The sequence below is a fragment of the Setaria italica genome, chromosome VII (genome assembly GCF_000263155.2).
Source record: "Setaria italica strain Yugu1 chromosome VII, Setaria_italica_v2.0, whole genome shotgun sequence".
Lineage (NCBI taxonomy): Eukaryota > Viridiplantae > Streptophyta > Magnoliopsida > Poales > Poaceae > Setaria > Setaria italica.
In genome coordinates this window covers 27,759,588-27,781,944 of record NC_028456.1, presented here as the reverse complement: position 1 = coordinate 27,781,944, position 22,357 = coordinate 27,759,588, and the positions used below count along the sequence as shown (strand labels likewise).

General features: G+C 46.0%; 2 protein-coding genes across 3 annotated transcripts; both read right to left on the bottom strand.

The window, feature by feature from the left end:
- Positions 1-3,454: 3,454 nt before the first annotated feature.
- LOC101779939 (SPX domain-containing membrane protein OsI_17046) lies at positions 3,455-10,414 on the bottom strand. Of its 2 annotated transcripts, none has more exons than XM_004976491.4 (12): positions 10,191-10,414; positions 9,907-10,053; positions 7,646-7,726; positions 7,239-7,359; positions 6,735-7,046; positions 6,521-6,625; positions 5,949-6,403; positions 5,377-5,678; positions 5,036-5,214; positions 4,392-4,582; positions 4,022-4,155; positions 3,455-3,899 (listed from the first exon to the last, which is right to left on the bottom strand). In XM_004976491.4, the coding sequence occupies exons 3-12, from the start codon at positions 7,696-7,698 to the stop codon at positions 3,661-3,663; spliced, it is 2,091 nt and encodes a 696-aa protein (XP_004976548.1). In that variant the 5' UTR covers positions 7,699-7,726; positions 9,907-10,053; positions 10,191-10,414; the 3' UTR covers positions 3,455-3,660. The 2 variants fall into 2 exon arrangements, with proteins under 2 accessions (XP_004976548.1, XP_012703308.1); XM_012847854.3 differs by having other exon boundaries at positions 7,646-7,720.
- Positions 10,415-21,141: 10,727 nt separating this feature from the next.
- On the bottom strand, positions 21,142-21,972 carry LOC101779547. Its single transcript, XM_004976490.2, has one exon. The coding sequence runs from the start codon at positions 21,903-21,905 to the stop codon at positions 21,522-21,524; it is 384 nt and encodes a 127-aa protein (XP_004976547.1). The 5' UTR covers positions 21,906-21,972; the 3' UTR covers positions 21,142-21,521.
- Between the last annotated feature and the right edge of the window lie 385 nt (positions 21,973-22,357).

Genomic DNA, 22,357 nt, shown 5'->3' with positions numbered 1-22,357 from the left:
CGGGATGATGGCGGCCACACTCCACGGGTTCCACTCGCTCCACCTGATATCGGGACTGGTTCTGCCGCTGGCTTGCCCCAGGAAGGCACCGCCTTGTGAAACCCCTGGTGTTAATAACACTCATTAAGCATTTAACATGTTAGTAACACTAATCATGCATGCATAACTGTATTTATTAATTTTTGATAACATTTCTACACATGTAATGTTAGTTCTTTTAAAGTGCAATTTATGGAGGGTTTAAGCTTTTGGCAATTAAATACTAATAAAAAGTATACATTTGAAAATATGAAATTTTATGCTCAATATAGTTTGAAATGTTACATGAATCAATTTTGAACCTTGAAAATGTTTGACTGTTGAAACAAGCTCAAAATCCTAATTTAAGTGCATGTTTGAATAAAAATTCATAAGTGTTGGAAATTCTAAGAGTAACCATTTTTTGGTGGTTTTGAAAATTAATTTTACCTAAACACGTAGCAACCAAAATACTGAAATGTTATTGGCTTAATTTGATAATTGTATGTCTCACATGAAAACTCTAGTTAATTCTTTTAACACTAACCATGTTTCTTTGTGTAGATAAGGTTATACTTTTATGCTTCTTTTGGTCTTTACATGATGTATGATTGAGTTTCTGCAAAGTTAACTTGTTGTATGATTGAGTTGCTGCATAAAACTTGAAGTTGTGTTGTCATGTTTACGATTTATTCACTCACTTGCATTGCATCGTGGCATACATGTAGATTCCATAGTTGAGGATGCGGTGTACCAGATTGTGTGTGAACAAGGAGAAAGGATCAACAACAGCAGCCCGAAGACCTGACCTAAGGTCGGAAGGGCCAAGGTCTAGTTGACACTAACTCTACTGCTAGGAAGGCAAGCCCCGGAGCATAACCTTTATTTTCCAACTATGCAATGTTTTATTTAAGTATTGTGCATTTACGTTTTTTAGAGTTGACTGAAACCATAGATGCATGGTCCATAGGTTCCCTGGGTATACTAGTAAGTTGTTAGCACTGCCATGCTTAATTAGAATCCGGTAGAAGTCAAGTGATTTCTTGTTACTCACGAGATATAGGACATACTTTTGGCAAAGTTACTTGAGAATGAATCATTGAGGAAAGAAAAATGGAAACCAGGCGGAGATGAGTTTGGTTAAGGATATGACATGGATTGAAAAGTAAGCCTCCGCTTGTGTCGGTTAAGGTCCAAATCGTTGTTGGCTGTGCTGATTAAGTTTGAACAGTACTAATCATATGCTGGGAGTAGGAGGTAGTTGAAATAGGTAAACCTACGTACCTTAGTGCGCGCTGGTAGTTTGAGGTTGATACCTTCTTCCTATTCGGGTGCTAGTCAGTAACTCATGTCTGACCCGTCGGAGTATCGACGGGGACTAATACTTGAGAGGGTCCTGGAGCAGTTCAAGTATTTAGCGTTCTCCAAGAGAACGGTTGCCACATGCGGCTCGACGGGGAGTGCATGTGTCGTGTGATTAGGTTTTTCTTGCAAGGATTAAATTGAATCGATTCACTGCCGCTCTCGAATAGGAGAACCTCGATCTTTTAGGCCTTGTTTGGGAGGGAGGGGCTAAACTTTAACCCTGTCACATCGGATGTTCGGATGCTAATTGGGAGGACTAAACATGAACTAATTACAAAACTAATAGCAGAACCCCTAGGCTAAATCGCGAGACGAATCTATTAAGCCTAATTAATCCATCATTAGCGAATGGTTACTATAGCACCACATTGTCAAATCATGGACTAATTATGCTTAATAGATTCATCTCGCGATTTAGCCTAGGGGTTGTGCAATTAGTTTTGTAATTAACCTATATTTAATATTCTTAATTAGTATCCAAACATCCGATGTGATAGGGGCTAAAGTTTAGCCCCTGTCTCCCAAACACCCCCTTAGTCACATCGTAGTAAAGATGTGGAATGAGAATGGAATGGTGATGATATGAGATATATTTATGATATTCTTTGATGATTAATATTGGATACCATGCTCACTCTAGTCAGTGATGCAAATCTAGTTGGTACTTGCTACATATTAAACCTGAGCTAAAATATTGAAAATAAGATCCACTATTAATCGATTTTTTGGCAAAAGAAATCCCAGAGCTAAAAGCCTTACTAGGAATCAGCTATATATATACCATAGTCGGGTAAATCTTGCTCAGTATTAGTATACTTAGGGTTGTTGTTGTGACCCTATTTCAGGAGGCGCCGCTTCTCTTTGGTGTCATATCGGTGAGCTTGATGTGATATCTTCTTCTCGTCGTCGTTACCGCTTTAGAGTTAGTTGATCGAATTTGTGTTTAAACTGGATCTCCGTTGTACCTTTTAAATCTATGTATTATTCCTATATTTGAACCATTTTTATAAACTTTTGTATCATTCTTATGTTGTATTACTTATATCTGTGTAAAAGCTATCATGTTTGTGCCATCTGCGCTCACCTTCGCGTGAGATTATTGGTGTTTGTTTCGATCATCATACTAGGGAATACAAACTGTCAAATTAAATCATTAAGTTAATGAGCTGGATGTGTTCAAATGATGGTCATTATTAAGTTTTAATTTGGCGGTTTGTCACAGTGCCTCACCTACCAGCTTCGCGCGGGATTGGATCAAAGCGGACGACCGGGTGCCGCAGGCACAGCGACGCGGCGCTACACTCCCGGAACGAAGGGCTGAAGGGGCATGGCCGTGCCGCGCGCGGCGCCGGCGTGCCCACCCCAACAACGGCGCGTATCGGTTGCAGCGCGCGGATGGATCAGTCCGTGTGCAGAGGGCGGCGAGGCAATTGCCAACCGGAGCCGCTCGAGGCGCACAGCTCGAGGGACCTTGATTTGCGCGCGGCGGAACGGGACGACCGAGTCCCATACTCCCATCTCCCAGCGCCGCTCGACAGCCGGCGGGTGGGCAGTATTTCATTTACCGACTTACCGTCCACCTCCACCGTCCACCCCGGAGGTCACGGGAGCCGTCAGATCGACAACGAGCGGCGGGATTCGAGCCGGCGGAGGTGAACGGGAGCGTCTCGTGGGCGGGAGGCGGAGGTGCTGTTTGTTTGACGTGGTGTGAATAAACAGCGATTTTTTCATGTAGTTTTTAAATACTGGAATTTTCTTTTTAAAAATTTGAAAGCTTTTAGCTAAGTTTATATGGAAAGCTGAAAAGCTTAGTTTATAAGTTGTTCGTAATTTTTTAGTAAAAAAGCTAAACAACCTTTTAAAAGCTAGTGTTAGCTTTTCAGAAAAAAAAGTCAGCAGCAGATTTTTAGAAAAGCTCAACCGCTGCAGCTTAAATCATCTCGACCCAGTTTACTGCCTAGGCCCAGAAAATGATGATTCGCTTCGGTCATTGCAGATTGGGACCCAGGTGCTCATGATGTGGTTCCGATTTGGCTGACCCCAAGGGGAAACGAGGAGCGAGATCCACGAGTTTCAGAGGAAAGCAACACCAGCTCATAAAGCTTTACAGGATGAATCTTTACATAATGCATTGAATACAAGAAACATTACAAATACACTTAATTGAACGATTACAAACCATGCTTGAACAAAATATGCAAATCCAATGTGCGCAGGAATCGTTTTAACCAGGATCATTGCTGCATATATAGCTACAAGAGAACAAACATTGCCTCTTCAGTAGAGCGTGTTGTAAGTGTAGAGTGTTGCAGCGATCGAGGCTATGCAGATCACAAGAGGTGGCAGAAGCGTGACGTTGAGGAGGAGGTCCGTGCCTAGATAACCTGCTGCGGTAATTGTGGCATCTGCGATTACACGGGCCAACGTCCCAGCCTCTGTCGAGAGGAGTCCGCCATTGTAGGTCCCTCGGGAAAGCCTCGACGACATTACTCGCGAGAGCAAGGACAGATTCACTCCTGCATCGCTCGATATCAGTAGTTGCGTGGCGGATAAATCAGTAGAATATGATTGATTTATTAGGTTTTGCTGTACGTAATGATTTGAGATGGTTGCACTGAACATATACAAGCATGCATACCTTCAAGCACCTCAGCAAATACAAATGTAATGAGAGCTGAAATGACATATTGTGGAATGGAGTAGTGAGGTGTGAAACGAAAGCTCGTGATTATACCAATGAGAACCATGACTTCAGATGCCAACAAAATTTGCCTGCAAATTAGAAGGACCACATCAGCAACTTTTCATCATGCATTGCGATGAAATGATTTCGAATATGATGCCTTGACCATATGCAAAGAGTGTGACGAACTAAATTTTAAGTCCAAAATCAAAACAAAACAATTCGCAATGTACTGCAGAGCATGTTTCAATTAAGAGAGGAAAAACAATGTCTAAAGAAGATAAGACTTTACTGTAGTATGTTTTCTTTAGAACACAGAGCTTACCTGTCCTCAAACAAATTTGTAATATAGCTTCCAACAATGGCATTTACTGGAAGAACTGTTAATCCAAGAATTGCTAGAAAGATAGCAACAGCACTTGTAGACCAGCTAAAATAGTACGTAGTGACAACGCTTGACTCAGAGAGTAAAATTTCCATAGCATACTTGAGCATGAAGTATATCAACAGCTGGGCCTGACAAATAACCACTCTTGTAAAGATATGAAAAAGGCAAGTACAGAAGAAGGTAGCTCCAACAAAGATTGAAAGATGACAAAAGCAGTTGAGCATGCAATTTTCCAAAGAAAAGGATACACACTTATGCAAGCTTTTCATCTGGGCTCAGTTCATTCAAAATGGCATGTCAATAGCACTATAGCAGTACAGTTGTTTTGAGGCAAAATAGTAGCACATGTACATATTCCTGTGTGTCATGCAGATGTACATTCTAATAACTGGAATGCATTTACCGATTACCATTATCATTAACACTAAGATAACATTTTCTTATATTACACAATTAATTTACCTAACTTTCTTAATAAAAGAAGAACCCTATTTAGACTGTTCTCTTATTTATTTCGAATATTGGAACGAACAACAGTACAAAATAAAAGTCTATACTTGGGAGGGCAGGGGGAAGGAAACCTTCACGGATGGAGTCAGCAATCTGTATGCTGAAGCAATTGATGTTGCTGGTTCATGAGAGTTTTCCGAGGCTACTTCACTATCGTCATTGTCCTCTGAGTTCTCATCCTGGTTTCGTTCTCTACCTATAAGCAAAGGTTGAGCTAAACCTTCCTCCAAGTTAGTGTTTCCTTGGTGACCTATTTTAGAGAGATAAACATCAAATCAGACTAGTTGCGGGTAATGGTAAAAACACTGCCAGAGGCAGCTTACACATCCTAATAGTACAACGAGGTTAGATTCGGGTATAATTCCTCAAATCAAACAAAACAAGTCACTGTTTCAGTGGGTTGAGAGTTTACCAGATTCTGACGACTGTTTATTGACCACACTTTTGCTAAAATGTTCCGGCTCCTTGAATGTAAGCCACAACCACAGCAAGTAAATAAGCCAAGCAATGCACATGACCCATCCAGGTAATGTGCTCTGATTAAAATTGAGCGAGTATATCTTGAATTTAATCTGGAGAAAACCAGCAAGAGCAGGGCCACATGCCATGCCAAGAGCACTAGCACTAACGAATCCGGCAGAGGCTTGTAGCCTCATCTTGAGAGGCACACAGTCACTGATATAGCGACGATTCACTGCTCTTGCAGAACCTAACCTGCACATTCCATTTCGCCAATTCAATCACAGAGGCACCTTAAAAGACATCAAGAAATTACCACATTTCAAACCCTTTATCACTTTGTAGGCTAGAAAGCTTCCATTTTAATTTGTATGTACTAATATACTACTCTAGAATATGCCCTTAGCTCAAGGGTCCTCAACCTGCACCTACCATGCTAGTACTTCTGACCCAGATCAATGCTAGCTTACAAAGGTGAAACATAAATGAAGTGACATGTAGGAGTGAATCAAGAAAATTTCATACCCGCAAAGTAGTCGTCCAATCAGGAGAACTATCAGTGAATTCAGATCATATGCCAATGCATATAGCAGGTTCCCGAAAAACAGCATAATACTACTGAATACAAGAGGTCTGAAATAGGACCTATTTGACCAGGCGCTGAAGTAGACTGAGGAGAACACTTGAGCGACTGCCATTGATCCAATAATTATACCACAGACAGTTGCAGCTGCCCCAAGGCTTACTGCATAGTCATCAGCAGTTGGCACAATGATATATGTGTTCACCATATAAAGGAATGTGTTCACTAAATTAAGCATCAGAGACATGAAATGGTAGTTTTGGTCATCAACAAGATCCTCCGAGCCACTTTGTCCATCTTCCTGGACAATAAGTGCATGTTGTCCCAAGAATTGCATAAAATTCGTGGCATGTGTAAGTTTCTGTACTGCATGGTTTACTTGGTCTATAATAGGGTCCTGAATATCATAAGAAAGAAATGCCATGCAGTTCAGAGGTCAGAGAGGGCACCTCTCATTTTAGAAACTTATCAGAAAGAGTTTTGAACTGAGAATGAAATAGTGGAGATATGGTACCTTCAAGGTAACTGCCGGATGATCATAGATTGATACAAAACTTCCTTCATGATGTTGCAGATATTCAAGGTTGCGTGATAATGCACCTACAACAGCTACGATTCCCTGCGTTGTGGAGTGCATAATAAACAAAAGGCTGTGCTAAATTACCTGCCACATGAAGAAAGGGGGAAAAAAGCAAGGGCCCTAAAAATGCATAAGACAAGGAAATTACCACTTGCTTAAAGACTTGCTGAAGCTGAGAATAAGGATGGTTTGCGCGAGTGGTGACATAATAATCTGTAAACTTGTAGCCAAAGCGCTTATCAAATTTCTTTAGTATCTTCCGTACACCAGTAGCATTTATATCGACAAAGCGGAGAAGCTTTATAAGATCAAACCCAACTTCTCTGTATGCATCACGTAGCTGAGAAACTTGTGATATATCATACTGTTCCAGAATAGCAGTTCGTTGTTCTCCCAATTCCTCAATCCTACTGGCAAGACGGCCCTGTTGTTGTAGCAGAAAAAGCACGATCCTTTCAATCTGGAACAAAGCAACAAACGAGCATTTTAGCCCACAACCAAAACAAGTTATGCCATTTCTCTAAGACCCTTACGTTTGTCGTATGACACTGTTCCAGTCATGAGCTGACTGCAAGTGACTACTGACAAAATGAACATGATGCTCAAAACCTTCTGTTTGTGGTTATTTCAAGAGAAAGCTTTCTTTGTATACCTGGTCATCAAGAATCCTTGAAAACTCTTTAAGAACTTGCTCACGATCTTTCCCACCATTTTGGGTCTGTTCAACATATTGCTTTAACATTTTCTTCATCAATTTGTAATTGATGTAGTATCTAACAGTAGAAAGAACAAAAGCTGATAAGATTTCTGCTCAATTGTTACACACAGAAGAGAAACTAGCTTGCATTAGTGGGTATCGACTTAGGACTTATCATTAGTAGAGCATCCTTGCAATTGGATAACTGCTAGATTTTGTTTCATTTAACTAAACCAGAAGACAATAGTAGGGACAGCCATAGCTTATAAGGCGATAACTAGTTTGGTGTATCAGTATGTCCTAGTGTGGGGCATAAATGAAAAAAAAACCTTTGCCTGAAAAAATAAAAAGAAAAGTCATACCCTTTCCATTCTTCTACTTGATCTACCATCAACCTCTTTCCAAAATTAACCATCTTGCCGCTTCAATAGCTGATTCTGAAACTGAAAGTAAAGAATTAGATGGCATGCACAGAAAAAAAAATGTACTGCTGTATGACTTACAATGTAATGCTATTTTAGCGTAGGTCCTTTTCACTCCTTCGAGGAAAAGAAAAGGGAAACAACATTATACTATTTGTATCACATAAGCAGACTTGATGAAAGCTACCTTTTTGTAATTATCGATCAGTAAGCCTGCTAATATGGTCCTATCGAGCTGATGGTTGCCTTGCAGTACAAGTGTACAACGATAGGAAAGAAAACGATGTAAGACTAAGGTTTAGCCAAGTATTCGCTCTGTGCTCGCACAGTTCAGCCTGCTTAGTCAAAACAAAAACCCAAATAATGGTTGCTGATCGCACACCATCCATGCCAAGCGTTTTCTATTCACTAATGCCGTACACAAGAGCCTAAGCCATCATCAGTGAGCATCTTGTGACGATGGATTGCAAGGAGAACTAAAATAATACAGTCGCCGTTGCAGATCAAGTGCCGCCAAATGATTTCAAGTCAGTCAATAGAAGGCCTGCAATATTTGTGGGATCAGTTTACAGTTGCACGCGTCCAACTCAACGAATTCAGCACGAAGTTTCGACTTTTCAGTCGAAGGTTAAGAAGCTTTTCAGATTAAAACACTCGAAAGTTTAGCCCAGCAGTCGACGTCTCGTACCATCCAGTTGGGGTTCTACCTTTCAACATAGACCAATGGGTGCGCGAGGTCTGCGACCTCAGCGGGCCATGGCCACCCCAGTCCCCCACATGTGGGGAGCAGTGCTGGAGACATCTGCAGCCAGCAGACGAGCAGAGGAGTACCACCTACGGAGCACGCCGATGCGGGGCCGAGAGACGGCCATCGGGCCACTGCCGAACGAAGGCACGGCGGCGCTTGCAAGGGAGGTGCGCCGTTCTCACTTCTCACCCACTGACGCATGGGGGATGGAGACGCGTGCGAGGGTAGGCCCAGAGGCCCATGCCCCGGTTCGGAGCTCGGACTTGGGAGGGAGGGGAACGACGAACGGTGGAACTGGAAGCGCTGGTCCGTTGTCCAGATCGGACGGCTGGACCCACGAGCGCGGAAGAATCAACGGCGGACTTTGTGATGAGAAAAATTGCGAACAACTAGTCAGGTCAGTGTGAGTTTGATTTCTCCGAATCATCAACAACTTTCGCTTCAGCTTATTCAGTCGGCTTATCAGCCACCAAACAGTATTTTCCTCTCACAACAAATCAGCCGTTTCAACTTTTCAGCCGGCTTATAAGCTGAAGCGAACAGGCCCAAAAATCAGCAATATTAGCAGCTCGAAGCTATCAGCGGAGATGGAGAACTCTGAAACGATGTCTTCCCCCCCATGGTTAGCAGCATCACTTGAGCTGAAACTGGATCCATGCATATTGCTCCAGTGAAGGGGCCGATGGTATTAATGTCTGATGTCCATTTTGATCGAAGATGAGTTAGACCACGTGACATCGAGAGCTCGGAATCGATGTGTCGTGGGCCTGGTCCCCTGGGTGCAGGGAGAGCGAAACATGAACGAGACTTGGAGGGGGAGAACGGGTGGCCATACTGAACCTAGTCAAGGAACTATGCAAGAGTGGAGGCAACTCAACCTGAGATAATATTGTCGGTTCTGGTAAAGTGAAAATATGCAGACGGATCAACATCAGTGATAATTGACTGATCACCAGGTGTATGCAATATGCGAATAAGCTCCAAGCTGATAATCCAGCTGGTGGCAAATGAGACGGAGCCAGCATCTGACGTGGCAACAAAATCATGGCCGTCCCTTTTGGCCTTTGCCAGAGAAGCCCGTCTAGGACACGGAACTACGGAAGCGCTAGCAGGCTAGAGAACTTGAACAACTTGTCGTTTAGAACGAACTAGGGACAAAAGGATAGTTAATCTTTGCTTCTTACGGAGTAGTTTTCAAGAAGCAACGTCCCAAATCATGAAATTTGCATGCATAGACAACCAGAATCTACCATCCGGAGCTCTGGTTCACAGGCTCAGAGCTCGCTCTCGTCTAGCGTCTCTCTGTAAAATCTCACAGTCACATGGGACGAGCAAGAGACAGGGCAGTAAAAAGATGCAGTATAAGTGTATAACGCAGAAGCGCAGAGCGGCCATGAACAGCAATCACACAGGGAAACCAGAGACAGAGAAGGAATTGGATCAAGCAACTCACCGTGATTAATGGCCTTTAATCTCTCCCTTTATTTGCCTTGGACAGTGACTCTCTTCCTCTCCGGGGATACAATTAGATGAACATCAGCAAACACAAACACAACGCCTGTACGGAGGCGCCAAACCTGCAACCAAGGACCTTCTCCTTCTGTAGCACAGAGATTCAGAATTTAGGAAGGACGAAGGAAGAAGCTGGGAAGGGAACGCATGCGTGTGTGCAACCACGCCCTGTGCGTGAGCGGGCAGGTGGCACGTGCGGAGGGCCAGAGAGCAGAGGTCACTCACACACAGGCACTCAGGCAGTGCGGCGAGGAGGGCAGATGTACGGCGGCGGCGGCGCAGCAGCAGCAGGCCAGCAGCGAGCGGCCGGAGGCGTGCAATGGCGCACGCAGCTGCTGTCGCGCAGCTTGCTGGGCGAGACAGGAGGCGGGCGGGAGGCCCGCCGGGAGGGTCGTATTTATAGCGCCGCAGACCGCGGAGGCGAGGGGGAAGAAGAAGAGACAAGTGGTTAATTTGCTCTGAAAACTGCGGCGGAGCTTGCGGCTGCGGAAGAAATGTGTTGGGCGCGGCTTGGATGCCTGCGTGGCTGCGTCGGTCCGTCAGTAGTGGCCAGGGTTTTACACTTTTACCCGTTTTCGCCCTCACTAGCCTCCTCGCGCTTTTGTCCTTTTTGTGATTTTGAAAAAAAAAAAACTCCCCTCAAATGCATTGTCCCATAACCCCCTAAACTTTAAAACCTTCTATTAAACAAAAGCGATTTTTGTAAGACATTAACGTTTTTGATGATGTGGTGTTAGCTTTATCCAACATGACATGCTAAGTTCACAAACATGCCATTATGGACGTTGTCCAATAACCCCTAAACTTTAAAACCTTCTATTAAACAAAAGCGATTTTTCTAAAACATTAACGCCTTTGATGATGTGGTGTTGGCTTTATCCAACACGACATGCTAAGTTCACAGACACGCCATCACGGTTACCGTTATAGTCACTGGTGCTTCTTCCTATGTGACTCTCTCAGCTCACTACCATCTTCGTGAGCTCCAACTAACTCCCTCGAACCTCCCCGTGTATCTCTCGCACACACCATGCCATGGGTTGGACCCACACGTCCATCACGTTTCACTGAGTCCCTGCTAACTCGATATGTATTGCTACCATGGGAAGCCGTACCTTCTCTCTCTGCCTCATCTCTCCTTTCACACCTTGGATACATCGTGACCCTGGACACCTCAGTGGATTTTCCTTGACACCCTGAACATGTCGTGACCCTCCTCTGATGTGGTCAAGCGAAACCACCACCAAGTCAGCAAACACTTTTGATATGGAAAAAAGTGTAAAGTGTACCGATTTTGGAAATGTTGATGGTTAATACAGGTTTGAACCTTATTGGTTATGCAGACTTCAGCTAAAGAAGGAGAGTAAAGTGGATTTTTTTAAAAAAAAATTATCATGTCATGGGTCCTTTTTCTTAGGAATAAAGAACTTGTGTCTACCCGTTAGAGAATATGGACAATTCAATTATACTTCAACCCCTTCACATTCAGGCTTCCTCAGGAGCTTCCTAGGATTTAAACTCCATATTGGAGTGTATGCTACATCAATAAGCTTAACAAAGAAGTTAAGGCAATGGAGAAAAGATGAACAATTCACTCACTTCAGAATACAGCATCTGAATGCATCATACTCACATATCGATAATAATCGGCAAAATAACACGGCAACCAGCCAAACGAACATCCTTGAGGTACGAGAAACATGGGTCGACGTACACCCTTATCTGCTAGCTCGATCCCATACCTTCCGTGTAATCCGCCATGCAAAAGTGATACCTACAAGGCTACGACCCCAAGGTACACGATATTGCATTTGCTGATTGGATATTGTTCCTCAACTAGGCAAACCGTACGTGCATGGACCACAACCACGTTCACTTCCCGGCTTTGTTTTTTTTCCTAACCTGTACTCCCTCTCGGTTCTAAATAATAAGTTGTTTTATTTTTTAAAAAAAATATAGATTTTATTACGCACCTAGATATATACTATGTCTATGCATAACTAAAAACTTCAAAACGATTTATACCTTGGAATGGGGGGAGTTATATGCAGTGCGTAACTGATCCGTGGTTTTCGACGTCTTTCGAGCTGAGCATTTCGTTGGTGGAAGTACCCCGATGTCAAGTAAACGATGACTTAGGGCACGTACAACGCGTCGCTGAGTGCCATCTGTGTCCGGTAGTTTTTGCATAAAACACCCTCGTATGGCGAGGAGACGGTGCCATCGTCGTCTCGTGAGGCGACGGCAAGGGCTCATGGTCGAAGACCAAATCGCCAACTAGAGGACCGCTGTACAGGGTCGTCCTCTCGAGGCAACGACGCGGATCCTGCTGCGGGTGCGCTCGGATCCAGATTTCGATGCGAGCAAGATGGTTGCTGCGCGCCAAAAATCCATACTATCTCTCCACCTGGTCAGCGGCAACGGAGGCGGCAATGGCGGCCCGTTGCGGAAGCAGCTCGGCAGCTGGAGCAGCAATGACGGACCGCCCCGTTGTTCGCGGCTTGGGCGCAACAGCATCACCCATCACCACCGACGCCAGTCACGGCAACGGCGCAACGCCATCACCCATCACCACCGGCGCCAGTCACGGCAACGGCGGCCTCCTCCATGACGTGGTTGACGATGTCGCCGCCTCCCTCGCATGACGCCGTCGTCAATAGAGAAATCGACGTCACAGAGCCCCCACTCACACGCCGGCACCCCCGCCCTGCAAGTGCAAGAAACGCCGTCACAGAAACCTCCTCCCGGTGACCCCGACCTGTCGCGAGGATCGTGGTGACAGAGCCTCCCACCCCTCTGCTTAGTCAACGTTTATGATGTAAACGAGGTGCTCAACGAAAGGTGGCTATGGAGATCCATCGGCTTGCTGAGAACAACTTGTATGTTCTGCACGCTGCACTCTGCAGCGTGCAGAACGTACAAGTTGTTCAATGTTTTGGATGCGAAAACTGATTTAGTTTCCTTCTTGCCCAAAAGTAAGATCCTAATTCTACTGTGAAGTTTTCACTTGGAAGATCCTAATTCTACTGTGAAGTTTTCACTTGGACTCTGTCAAGCTACTACCTCTAGTATGAACATGTGAATCTTTTTATTTTGTGTGTGAACAACAGCGAAGCTTTCCTTATTTAGTCATATTATGTTTTATTTGATTTATGAAAATTTTGTTCTATTACATTAATATAAATATATTCGAATATCATTTATATTTACGTTTCCCAAAGATAGTGTAACCATGATAATCTTTCTTTATCTTTCTTTTTTTCAACTAGCAATACAATAGTATACACAAGTCTTATTTATGATTGATCGTGGCTACATGCGGGTATTAAAAATTTAACAGATAATGAGTCGTACGCGCTGTCTATTTAGCTGTCTTTATGTAACGTGACGTCATCCTGCGGACGGGAACTGTCTGTGGGTTGTACATGCCCGTGGGCGGGCAGGAGGCACAGGCACGTCCGTCACGTGCGGAAAGGAAACATATTACTCACGCAGCATACGGATGGCGACGCGGTATGGGCACAGATGCGCGTCACGGCAGTGGCCGGACGGAAGCTTGACCGCAATGGGCAGTGTCGTATAGAGACGTATATTGATGCTTGGCGCAAGACAAGAGAGAAGAGACTGCTGCGAATTGTGGCGGAGACGCCCGGCGCTCGCGCGCTGCGGTGGCGTCGTGCTCGCTCGCTCGCTCGCGCGGAGTACGTGTGCGGTGCGGACGTGGGAGAGATTCGACCCGGACTAACTCGTCCTGATGGTGATGGATTGCCTGCCCGGCTTCTTCCTTTCTTCGCATCCTGGCTGGCATTTGCAATGTCTTGGCGTCAGGAGTCTTCTCGCCTCTCAATTCCGAGGAGGTTTATCTGAGCAAACCTACTGATTGTTGGAGGAGATGAGTTTGCTTCAGACTTTGCTTTTAGCGGCAACTCTATTTCTGCGCGCGTGTGTGCCAGCAAGATAGCATTGAGTGTGATGGCGATTTGCCACAGAAGGCCCAAGCGGAATAACGTTGAGAGCACTTGCGTTTCCGCCTTCGTTTTGTTTTCTTTATTATTGACGACGGCAGCAACAAAGACTCTTTCCGTTGATCATTTCAACATCCTGTTGCTCGAGAATTTTGGATACGAAGGTTCGGAAGCGATAGTTTTCTTCATCGATACTCCTCCTCTTGATGACAAAACGTGCCCACTGCCCAGACATATTCGCGAAAGAAAAGTTGGTAGCCACTGATCGGCTGAGTTCTTTCGATGCATATATGGTCCTGGATCTTGGTTTCACTTTATTTCCCGGACCCGCTCCTAGACCGTACAATATAGTGCACGCTGTACTGCACATGCATGTCGTAACGATGCCGGAAAATGTTGACACGATGGGTAACAGTGCGCGCCGCTGCTGCCCCGGCCCGGCCCGGGCCGTCTCAGTCCCGTCAAAATTAATATGGAATCCCAGGCTAGTGGTCCACTGGTCCACAGCCTTGCAACGGACTACTCGCTGCTAGTCGTCGTCTACTGGTCTGGGCCTCGCTGACCTGGCTAAGGTAAGGGCCAAATCTTCTACAGTTCTTCTTTGCGTTTTCTTTTTGGCTAATTCGCAGCGGCCGAGCCTATCTAGCATCGTAGAGCAGTCAGGTAAGTAACCATGGTTCACAGGAAGAGAGACAAGAAACACTTGGTTCACAGATACATGATGGGCCGATGCATCTGGCTGGCAGCTGCTATCAGTCTTGAGTTCGACAGAAAGAAAAGAAGAAAAAACTGTGAATGGAAACGATGATCTTTAGAAAATTTATTGATGTGATACTGCCCAACGCTCTCCCCCTTGTCATTCATCTTTACGCACTTACATATTGCAATGCATCACTGTGATTTTTCTTATACTAGTCGCCGAAGGAATCAAACGTTGAGATTCATTTATATAAGTGCAATCAGCGACGAGACCACCTAATAACCTTGTCAGCATTCAGCATTATTGATATGGTGCCAGAGATTCATATATCAGAGACGACCGGTGCCACATTGCGATAGAGATTTCAATGCAAAGTATCATCGCCATCACACTGGAACCTGAAAAACGACAAGAAAATTTCAGATCAAGCTCCCAGGGGTACCGCATGTTACGCGCACACATTCACGATTTCACGTGCCCCCAAACAAGACTGTCCAAATCGTCTGCAACAGTGACTACATTGAAATCCGATGTACGACCTGAATTATTGGAGATGTGCCAACCCACCACGCGGGGCGTACCAAATTACTATTTATTTTAGCTTTTCTAAATATATAATTTTTACTACGTATCTAGATATAGCATATATCTAGATGCATATAAAATTATGGAGCTTGATATGGTGATCGAAATGAACGTGGAGAGTGATATGGCTTGTGATCGGTCGCTGCTCCTCGTCTATGGTCTTCGTACCTTTCATTGGACTCGTGAGGCGGAGAGCTTCGCGCCGCGCACTTCTCCGGTTCTATCCCACCTATACATTCGCTTAGAGAGTAGTTTGCGGAAGCCAGCCATCCTCTACGCTCCGTCTCTTTCTTTACTGATTGCATGTACTCCTTCGTTCCAAATTATAAGTTATTCCAACTTTTTGAGAGTCGAACCATCTCAAGTTTGACCAAATTTATACAATAAAATACTAACACTCATGATACCAAATAAGTAACATTTGTTTCTTCATTAAATATATTTTCGTAGTATATTTATTCGGTGCTATAAACTTTTGTGATCCTCTTTGTAATTTTGATTAAACATAAAATAGTTTGACTAAAAAAATTGGAATAACAACAGAGGGAGTACACGGGACGGCCATGGAAATTGGGAGTTTGGAGCGCGTGCGTGCCCGGCTGCTGCTCGCTGGAACAAGAGTGTCCCCTCGCGCGCGTCTAAAAAAATGCCGTTCGTGCCGGGGGCCTGGTGCCTGGCAGCCTATGAACCAGCCATGAGCGTGAGCCCATGTAAGGGCCCAGAAAGAGATGAAATAAGTTGGCCCAAAAGCAAGAGCGACAAAAGGCCCAGTCTGTAGATTAGTTTTTGGTGCAGCAGCGAGCTTGCATATGTAGGCCCTCGGGCCCTTGCATTTATATGGACCCTGATTCCATCGTTTATTGGCTTCCTCCTTTGGGCCTGCTTTCAAATATCTCAATTTGCAGTGTTCACAAAAACAAAACTCTAAACTGCCAAGGGTTCATTTAGCAGCTTAGTGCCTTCAAGAAATGTTGGCAGAAATTGTTGTCCTATGATCATCGATCTCTCTTTAATACGTTTTAGTTAATTGCTACAATCTTTTCAAAGTAGTTTATTATCAATGAGTAGCATGCTTTTATATAAGGGCGTGTTCGGCAAGGCTTCAGGAGCGGCTTCTGCCGAAGCCCTACCAAACGCAAACGGGCACTCCAGGAATGGCTCCTCACACAAAGCCATGAAGGAGCCAGAGCCCTTTTTAACTGGGAGGGGGGAACCAAAAATAGTGGCTCCTCCAGCTCCGCTCCGTCCCTGTGCTGTTGTGTACCGGAATGTCCCAGGCAGGCAACGTCACATGCAGTGCTGCGGTGGAAGATTAGCAGCGGCCGGCCAAAAAAGAGGAGCGGTGGACGCAGCACGGCGGCAAGAGAGAGCAGCAAAGGCGGCGCGACGTCAGTGTTGGGGGGGAGTGGAGAGTGCAGCCAGGCGCTAGCAGTAGTGCTGGAGCTGTGGTGGCACCGGCGATGAGACCAGCGTAGTGGGGACGAAGACGCGCGCCGCTCGTGGGGCAACGAGGTGGAGGAAGGTGGAGTGGGGTGGAGGTGGAGGCGGAGAAAGAAGGCGGCTGAGTCGGAGTAGGGCGGCGGCAAGGTGGGGCTAGAGCCGTGTGCGGCGCCCGGGGGCGTGGCCGGAGTAGAAGTGGATGATGGAGGAGGGCCGGAGGATTGGATAAGGTAGAGTGAAAAGATAAGTAACTAATGGGAATGGATAAGGTAGAAAGGAAATGAACAAATAAAAGAAAAATATTGATCATTGAATAACCCATAATTATATGGATTAGTGGTTTTGATTTCATATGAAATAGCATTATAAATTGAGAGAAAACATAAAATTCATTTCACGTAGCTAGGGGCATATTGGACATTTGACCCTTCCATGCAGCCATCAAAAATAGGTGAAACCGTTCTGCTAAATGTTTTTCAAAACGGCTCCACATTCACCGCAGAAAGCCGCTTCACTAGAGGAGCCAGAGCTGGAGCTATTTTTGGAGGAGCCGAAGCCATGCAAAACTAGTCCTAAGTTGAGTGCCTTAGATTGGTCCATCATTGAAAACTAGTTTCATTATAGACGACGCCAATAATCAATAGCATAAACAAGGTTTATGAGATCAACTCCAAGAAGCCCCTTAAACCAACCTGAAAACTAGTTCTAGGGAGAACACGAAAATTCCGATGCTCCAACAGCTCCCCCTTCCTCACTATAGATGTCCAAACGGACGGCCCGGCCTGGTCCGGCACGGGCCTGGCGAGGCACGATAATTTTCATGCTGGGCCTAGCCCGGCACGATGCCAATGTCGTGCCATGCCGTGCCGGCCCACGAGCTGCACCGACGGCCCAAGCACAAGCCCGCAATGCCTTTTCCATGCCGAGCCGTCCCGTAAAGCATGGTCGGCTTCGGGCCACCGCGAGGCACGGCACCCCCCGCCCCCCCCGTCGCTGCGCCCCGGGTTGGGCCCCTCGCCGCCACCGCTCCCCTCAGCTGGCCCCCTTGCCGCTGCCACCGCCGCTCCCCGGAGCCGGACACCCGCGCCGCCGTCGGACCTCCACACCACTGCTCCCGCTCCCCACGCCACCACCGAGGCTCTCCACTCTGTCGCCACCGCTCCGCGCGGCCGGCCCCATGCTGCCACGGAGGAGAAGGGCATGGCGACGTGCGGCGGGGGTAGGGGGCGACGAGGCCATAGGGAGGGAAGGAGGCTACCGGAGGCTGAAGGAGAGGCGGAGGGCCAGAGGTCAGAGGGGAGGCGGAGGTCGGAGAGGAAGGGGAGGATTGAGCCATGAAGGGAAGGAGGTGGCGGTGGAGGGGAGGAGCTCGGCTCCGACCTCCGAGCCGACCAAGAGAGAGGCAGGCAGTGGAGCGTAGAGGGTGAGAGAGGCAGCCAGGTAGGTGGTGGTAGGGGAGGTAGGAGGGGGTAGTACTGGCTAGGGTTTAGATTTAGTTTTATATGGGGTGTAGGGTAACGGGCCAATACGGGCTGGCATCCTAAAATCGTGCTGGGCCGGGCTACCTGTCGTGCCGGGGTGGCAGCCCACGCCCGGCATGAGCTACCAGGCCAGGCTAGCAAGGGTCCGAAGAACTTTGTGATGGGCCGGGCTGCATTTGGCTAAAAAAACGGACTCCGTGCTGGGCTAACGGGCCACGAACTGCATGGACATCTATATTCCTCACCCAAAAAATACGGCATCACGCATCGGAAGCTCATTCTCTTGCAAATTTGCATGAGGTAGAGCTTCCCCAATCGCGCCTCGCGCGCTCTTCCTTTCCCACATGCCACTTGTTTACTGCGATTTATTTCACCCGGGTGTGCCAGTTTCGTTGGAGGAGGCAAGGCGTGTGCTGTCCGCTGGCGGCGGCATCCCCCAATGGCCTGGCGGCGATGGACATTTGCAGATGGCCGGCGATGGAGACCATGACCTGGCCGACGGAGGTGACCTACGAGGTCAATTGCAAGGTGGAGGAGCACCCGATGGCAGCACCTGCCGGTGTCGAGTCGGATCCACTTCCAGCGGTGTTGTTCCCTTGCAACGACGACCTCTCTACAACCTTTGACGACGCGGCCAACGGTATGAATCTTGAGCACTTCGTTCAACTACATTGCCGTGAAAATCTTAGTGGTGCCTGTGAATTACCTGGTGATAGACCATGGGCAGTGGATGTTAATGTTGTTTGTGTTGCCACGCCATGTTTGAGGTTGACAATGATGATTTTGTGGGTGATCCAGGATCTTTAGAATTACTCCAACATAGGGCATTATCTAATTAGTAAAATCGGGAGATGCAAAAATTTGGACAACTACTAAAAAGTGTTGTCTAGACTTAAGTGGATTGAATGTGGTCATGCTACCTGTTGAGGATTTGAAACATAACAGTATCACACTATCATCTCCCATAGTTCAATTAGATGTCATGTAGAGAGCTGGATATGTTGATTTGATTTTTTAAGTATTTTCCTGCAAACACCAGATGGGTGAATTGATCTGCAGGTAGTTTGCAATGGTGTCACCAACAGTAGTATGGCAGAAAAATAAAAGCGGTTTAGTTGTTCTTATTCTTTGACAGTCACATGTTCATATACTGAACATGCCAAAAAACTACTTTCTTCTAGCAATTAAAAGTAATATCTTTCATATACACCAATCTTTGATCATCCGATACTTTAAGGAGGAATGCTATAACTGGTTTGCTATTTTGACTATCTTTATTCTATAGCATGGCATATTTGAATATGGATCATAATTGTTTATACACATAAATAGATAAAAGGGTTGTCTTTGCATATCTGTTCCTGTTTTATAGTTATGTGCTGTCAGGTCTATGACTGCATCTATCCAACGGAGATTCCAAACACTGCAAATGCAATTGCATTCACTCATGCAATTCCATTCTGATATGATTTGCAACTAGACTAAATAGTCACTGCAGGTACAACAAAGGAGACCATTCTGACATTTATGCTTCACTACAAGTAAGGTCTGTTTGATGTGTATGGTACTGTGTGATGTGTGATCAATGTGTTTGAAAGACAAGATTGTGATCAGGTTGGTTATGTTTAAGTTGTGGTCAGGTATGTGTAGTACAATATATCTATATGTATGCTGTTTGAGAGCCACTGTAAGACTTGGAGTTTAGAGCTTCAGAGGTTGGAAGTTGTGATGCCTTAATGTTGCTCGGACTGCAAAACTTGAAATGGGTGATGCTGAGTGTATTTTGCTTGCTATTTAAATTGAAATCAGTCAGACATGTTCCTTCAGTGTCAAAAAACGATAAGCTTCAGAGGTTGGAATTTGTGGTGCCTTGATATCTTAATGTCTATCCCTACTGATTGTCATGCTTTTTAACGCCAATGATTTTTTTCCCAAATTGCAGATGAAAGATGACAAATGCTGTCGTGTTTAGATTATCCTGTAAAGGAACTCTCCTTTTGTTTATTAGATTCTACATGAACATATTAAACTCATATGTATTTTTCCATACATTATAATTTCCTCGTGATTGAATTCAGTATGCACCTTCTATTAAGAGCTTCTTCTAATGTTGGTGTGTGGAGTGCTGGCATGTATATAGTGTCCGCAGTACCCTTCTATTACGGAAGTCTGTGCAGCCTGCTTCAGCTTAGAAGCCTCCAATGGAAGTCTGCAATAACGGGAGGCCAGGGAGTTAACTGTTAAGGTGGGTTGGGAGGGGGGGAGGCTGGCCAAACTGATGGGCCCATTATATTGATGTGACTTGTTTTGAAATATTAAGGAGGTTAGTGCCAAACTTGTAAGTATTAAGTGTAAGTAAAAGTAGGATTGCATATTTATGTTTGCATGAGGTCTTCATCTCTTCCTAGACCTTAGCCACCCCCAATTTTATGGTCGCTACTAAACAACTTTTAGGCGTGGGGGGTGGGGGATGGCCCGGTTCTTCAATACACCTTTGAGAAAGGAGAACACATAATTGGGGCACAAGCCGCCTTATGTTGGCGGACCCCATATAGGAGCACAAAAATTGAAAGAGTTTATGGCTGCAATAATTCAAAATGTGGCAGGACAAAAAAAATGCACCAAAAACCATTTGAAATTGACGTTAGCTTATACAGAGGTGCACAAAAATTGATTGAAATGCACATTGCACTAGCATATGAGCATGAGTACTTGGTACACATTCCTAACTAATTTAATGTATTTAAGACGTGACGTTATATATCTTTGAACGGAGTACGTGTGTAACGTGCGCTGCTGCACTCCAAGTGCCACTTACTTTGGGATTAGGCTCTCTTGTTGTGAGTTAGTAACCTAACAGAGCTACAAGGTCCTCTTGGTCACGCGAAAAGCACTTGTACTCCAGCCAGAATTAAAAGGGATTAATAACGTACTAAATCATGTCTCCATCATTTCCTCTCTTCATCTTGACGATAAACATGCATACTGTTTTCCAAACTTTGAAATTAACAATGTATCATATTGACTTCGTTGCGTTAATTCGTAAGCACGGGAGAAAAAATAATTCGTGCACGAAGAGAATACCTGAACTGCACAACAAAGAACAATACGAAGAAAATACAAATAAGATAGAAAACAGGGTCGGCTCATCCAAGTATACTTTATACACAGCTTACCATTTCCTCCCCTCCAGAAAAGAGGTCGGCGATGTTGTTAAGATCGCTCACAAGGATCAAACATTTTTTTTTTGATAAAGAAGGATCAATCAGTTCGGAGCAAACTAAAGAAAAGGATCGAGAATAGGAAACCAAAGAACAGAACCCTTCGAGTTCCTGTTCGTCTCCGCCCCGCCGTGCGCACGTACAACCGCGCAGCACACAAGAGCTTAGGCGTTCTTGGTGGGGCTGAGCGCGATGACGAGCCCCGGGAAGACGTCGTCGGGGTCGTGTATATGCGGGTTCCGCTCCACGATGAAGGGGTCGCCGCACTTGTCGCTGATGCTGTGCAGCGTCTCGCCGTCCCCGACCACGTACACCTCCTCGCACGGCCGCGCCGCGGCGCCGCCCAGCCGCGGGCCCCTGAACTGGCGGTGGTACAACGCGCCGCCGCCGTCGCCCGCGGTGGTCTCCGCGCGCAGCGCGCCCAGTAGCACGAGCGCGACCAGCGCCACCGCGCACCACCACGACGCCGCGTCCGCCGCCGACACGGCCGCCGCGCACAGCGCCTCGCGCCGCCGCCGGCTGCTGCTGTTCGTATCCGCCGCGGCCATACGCGCGGGCGCGAACGTGTTCCCCGGGAGTTTGTGTTGCGTTTGGAACTTTGGAGTGGAAGTTGCTTTGTTGCTTGGCGGTGGAGGGACGGGACTCTTATTGAGCGGACCCGGCCGGAGCGGCACGGACGCGGTTTGGCTCGGCAGGACTTTTGGTGGCGGGCGGTTTGTTAAACGTGGGAGCCCACGCGAGGTTGCGACCGGAGAATGTAGTGTCCGTTCACTGATGACGGTTAGGCCGCGCGAGGTACGGTGTGCTGATTGCGGTGGCAGAGATGGATTAGCCATGTGCATTCCAAGTACGAGATTAATCCAAAGGGTTAATTAATACTGTAGCAGCAGAATAAGATCACTACAGGCTGCTAGACTGAATAGCTCTAGATCTCAGCCACAGTTCACGGCAAGATGGTCTACTCTGCAGAGCATATGATTTCAGGCTTGGGACATTGGCA

What these genes read in the sequence shown, in the direction of transcription:
- LOC101779939 (XM_004976491.4), bottom strand. Translation starts at nt 7,698, where the DNA reads ATGGTTAATTTTGGAAAGAGGTTGATGGTAGATCAAGTAGAAGAATGG. An exon ending in CAAGTAGAAGAATGGAAAGG is followed by an intron (nt 7,360 to 7,645) that starts GTATGACTTTTC and finishes TTCTACTGTTAG; the next exon opens with ATACTACATCAATTACAAAT. An exon ending in ACAAATTTGTTTGAGGACAG is followed by an intron (nt 4,156 to 4,391) that starts GTAAGCTCTGTG and finishes TCTAATTTGCAG; the next exon opens with GCAAATTTTGTTGGCATCTG.
- LOC101779547 (XM_004976490.2), bottom strand. Translation starts at nt 21,905, where the DNA reads ATGGCCGCGGCGGATACGAACAGCAGCAGCCGGCGGCGGCGCGAGGCG.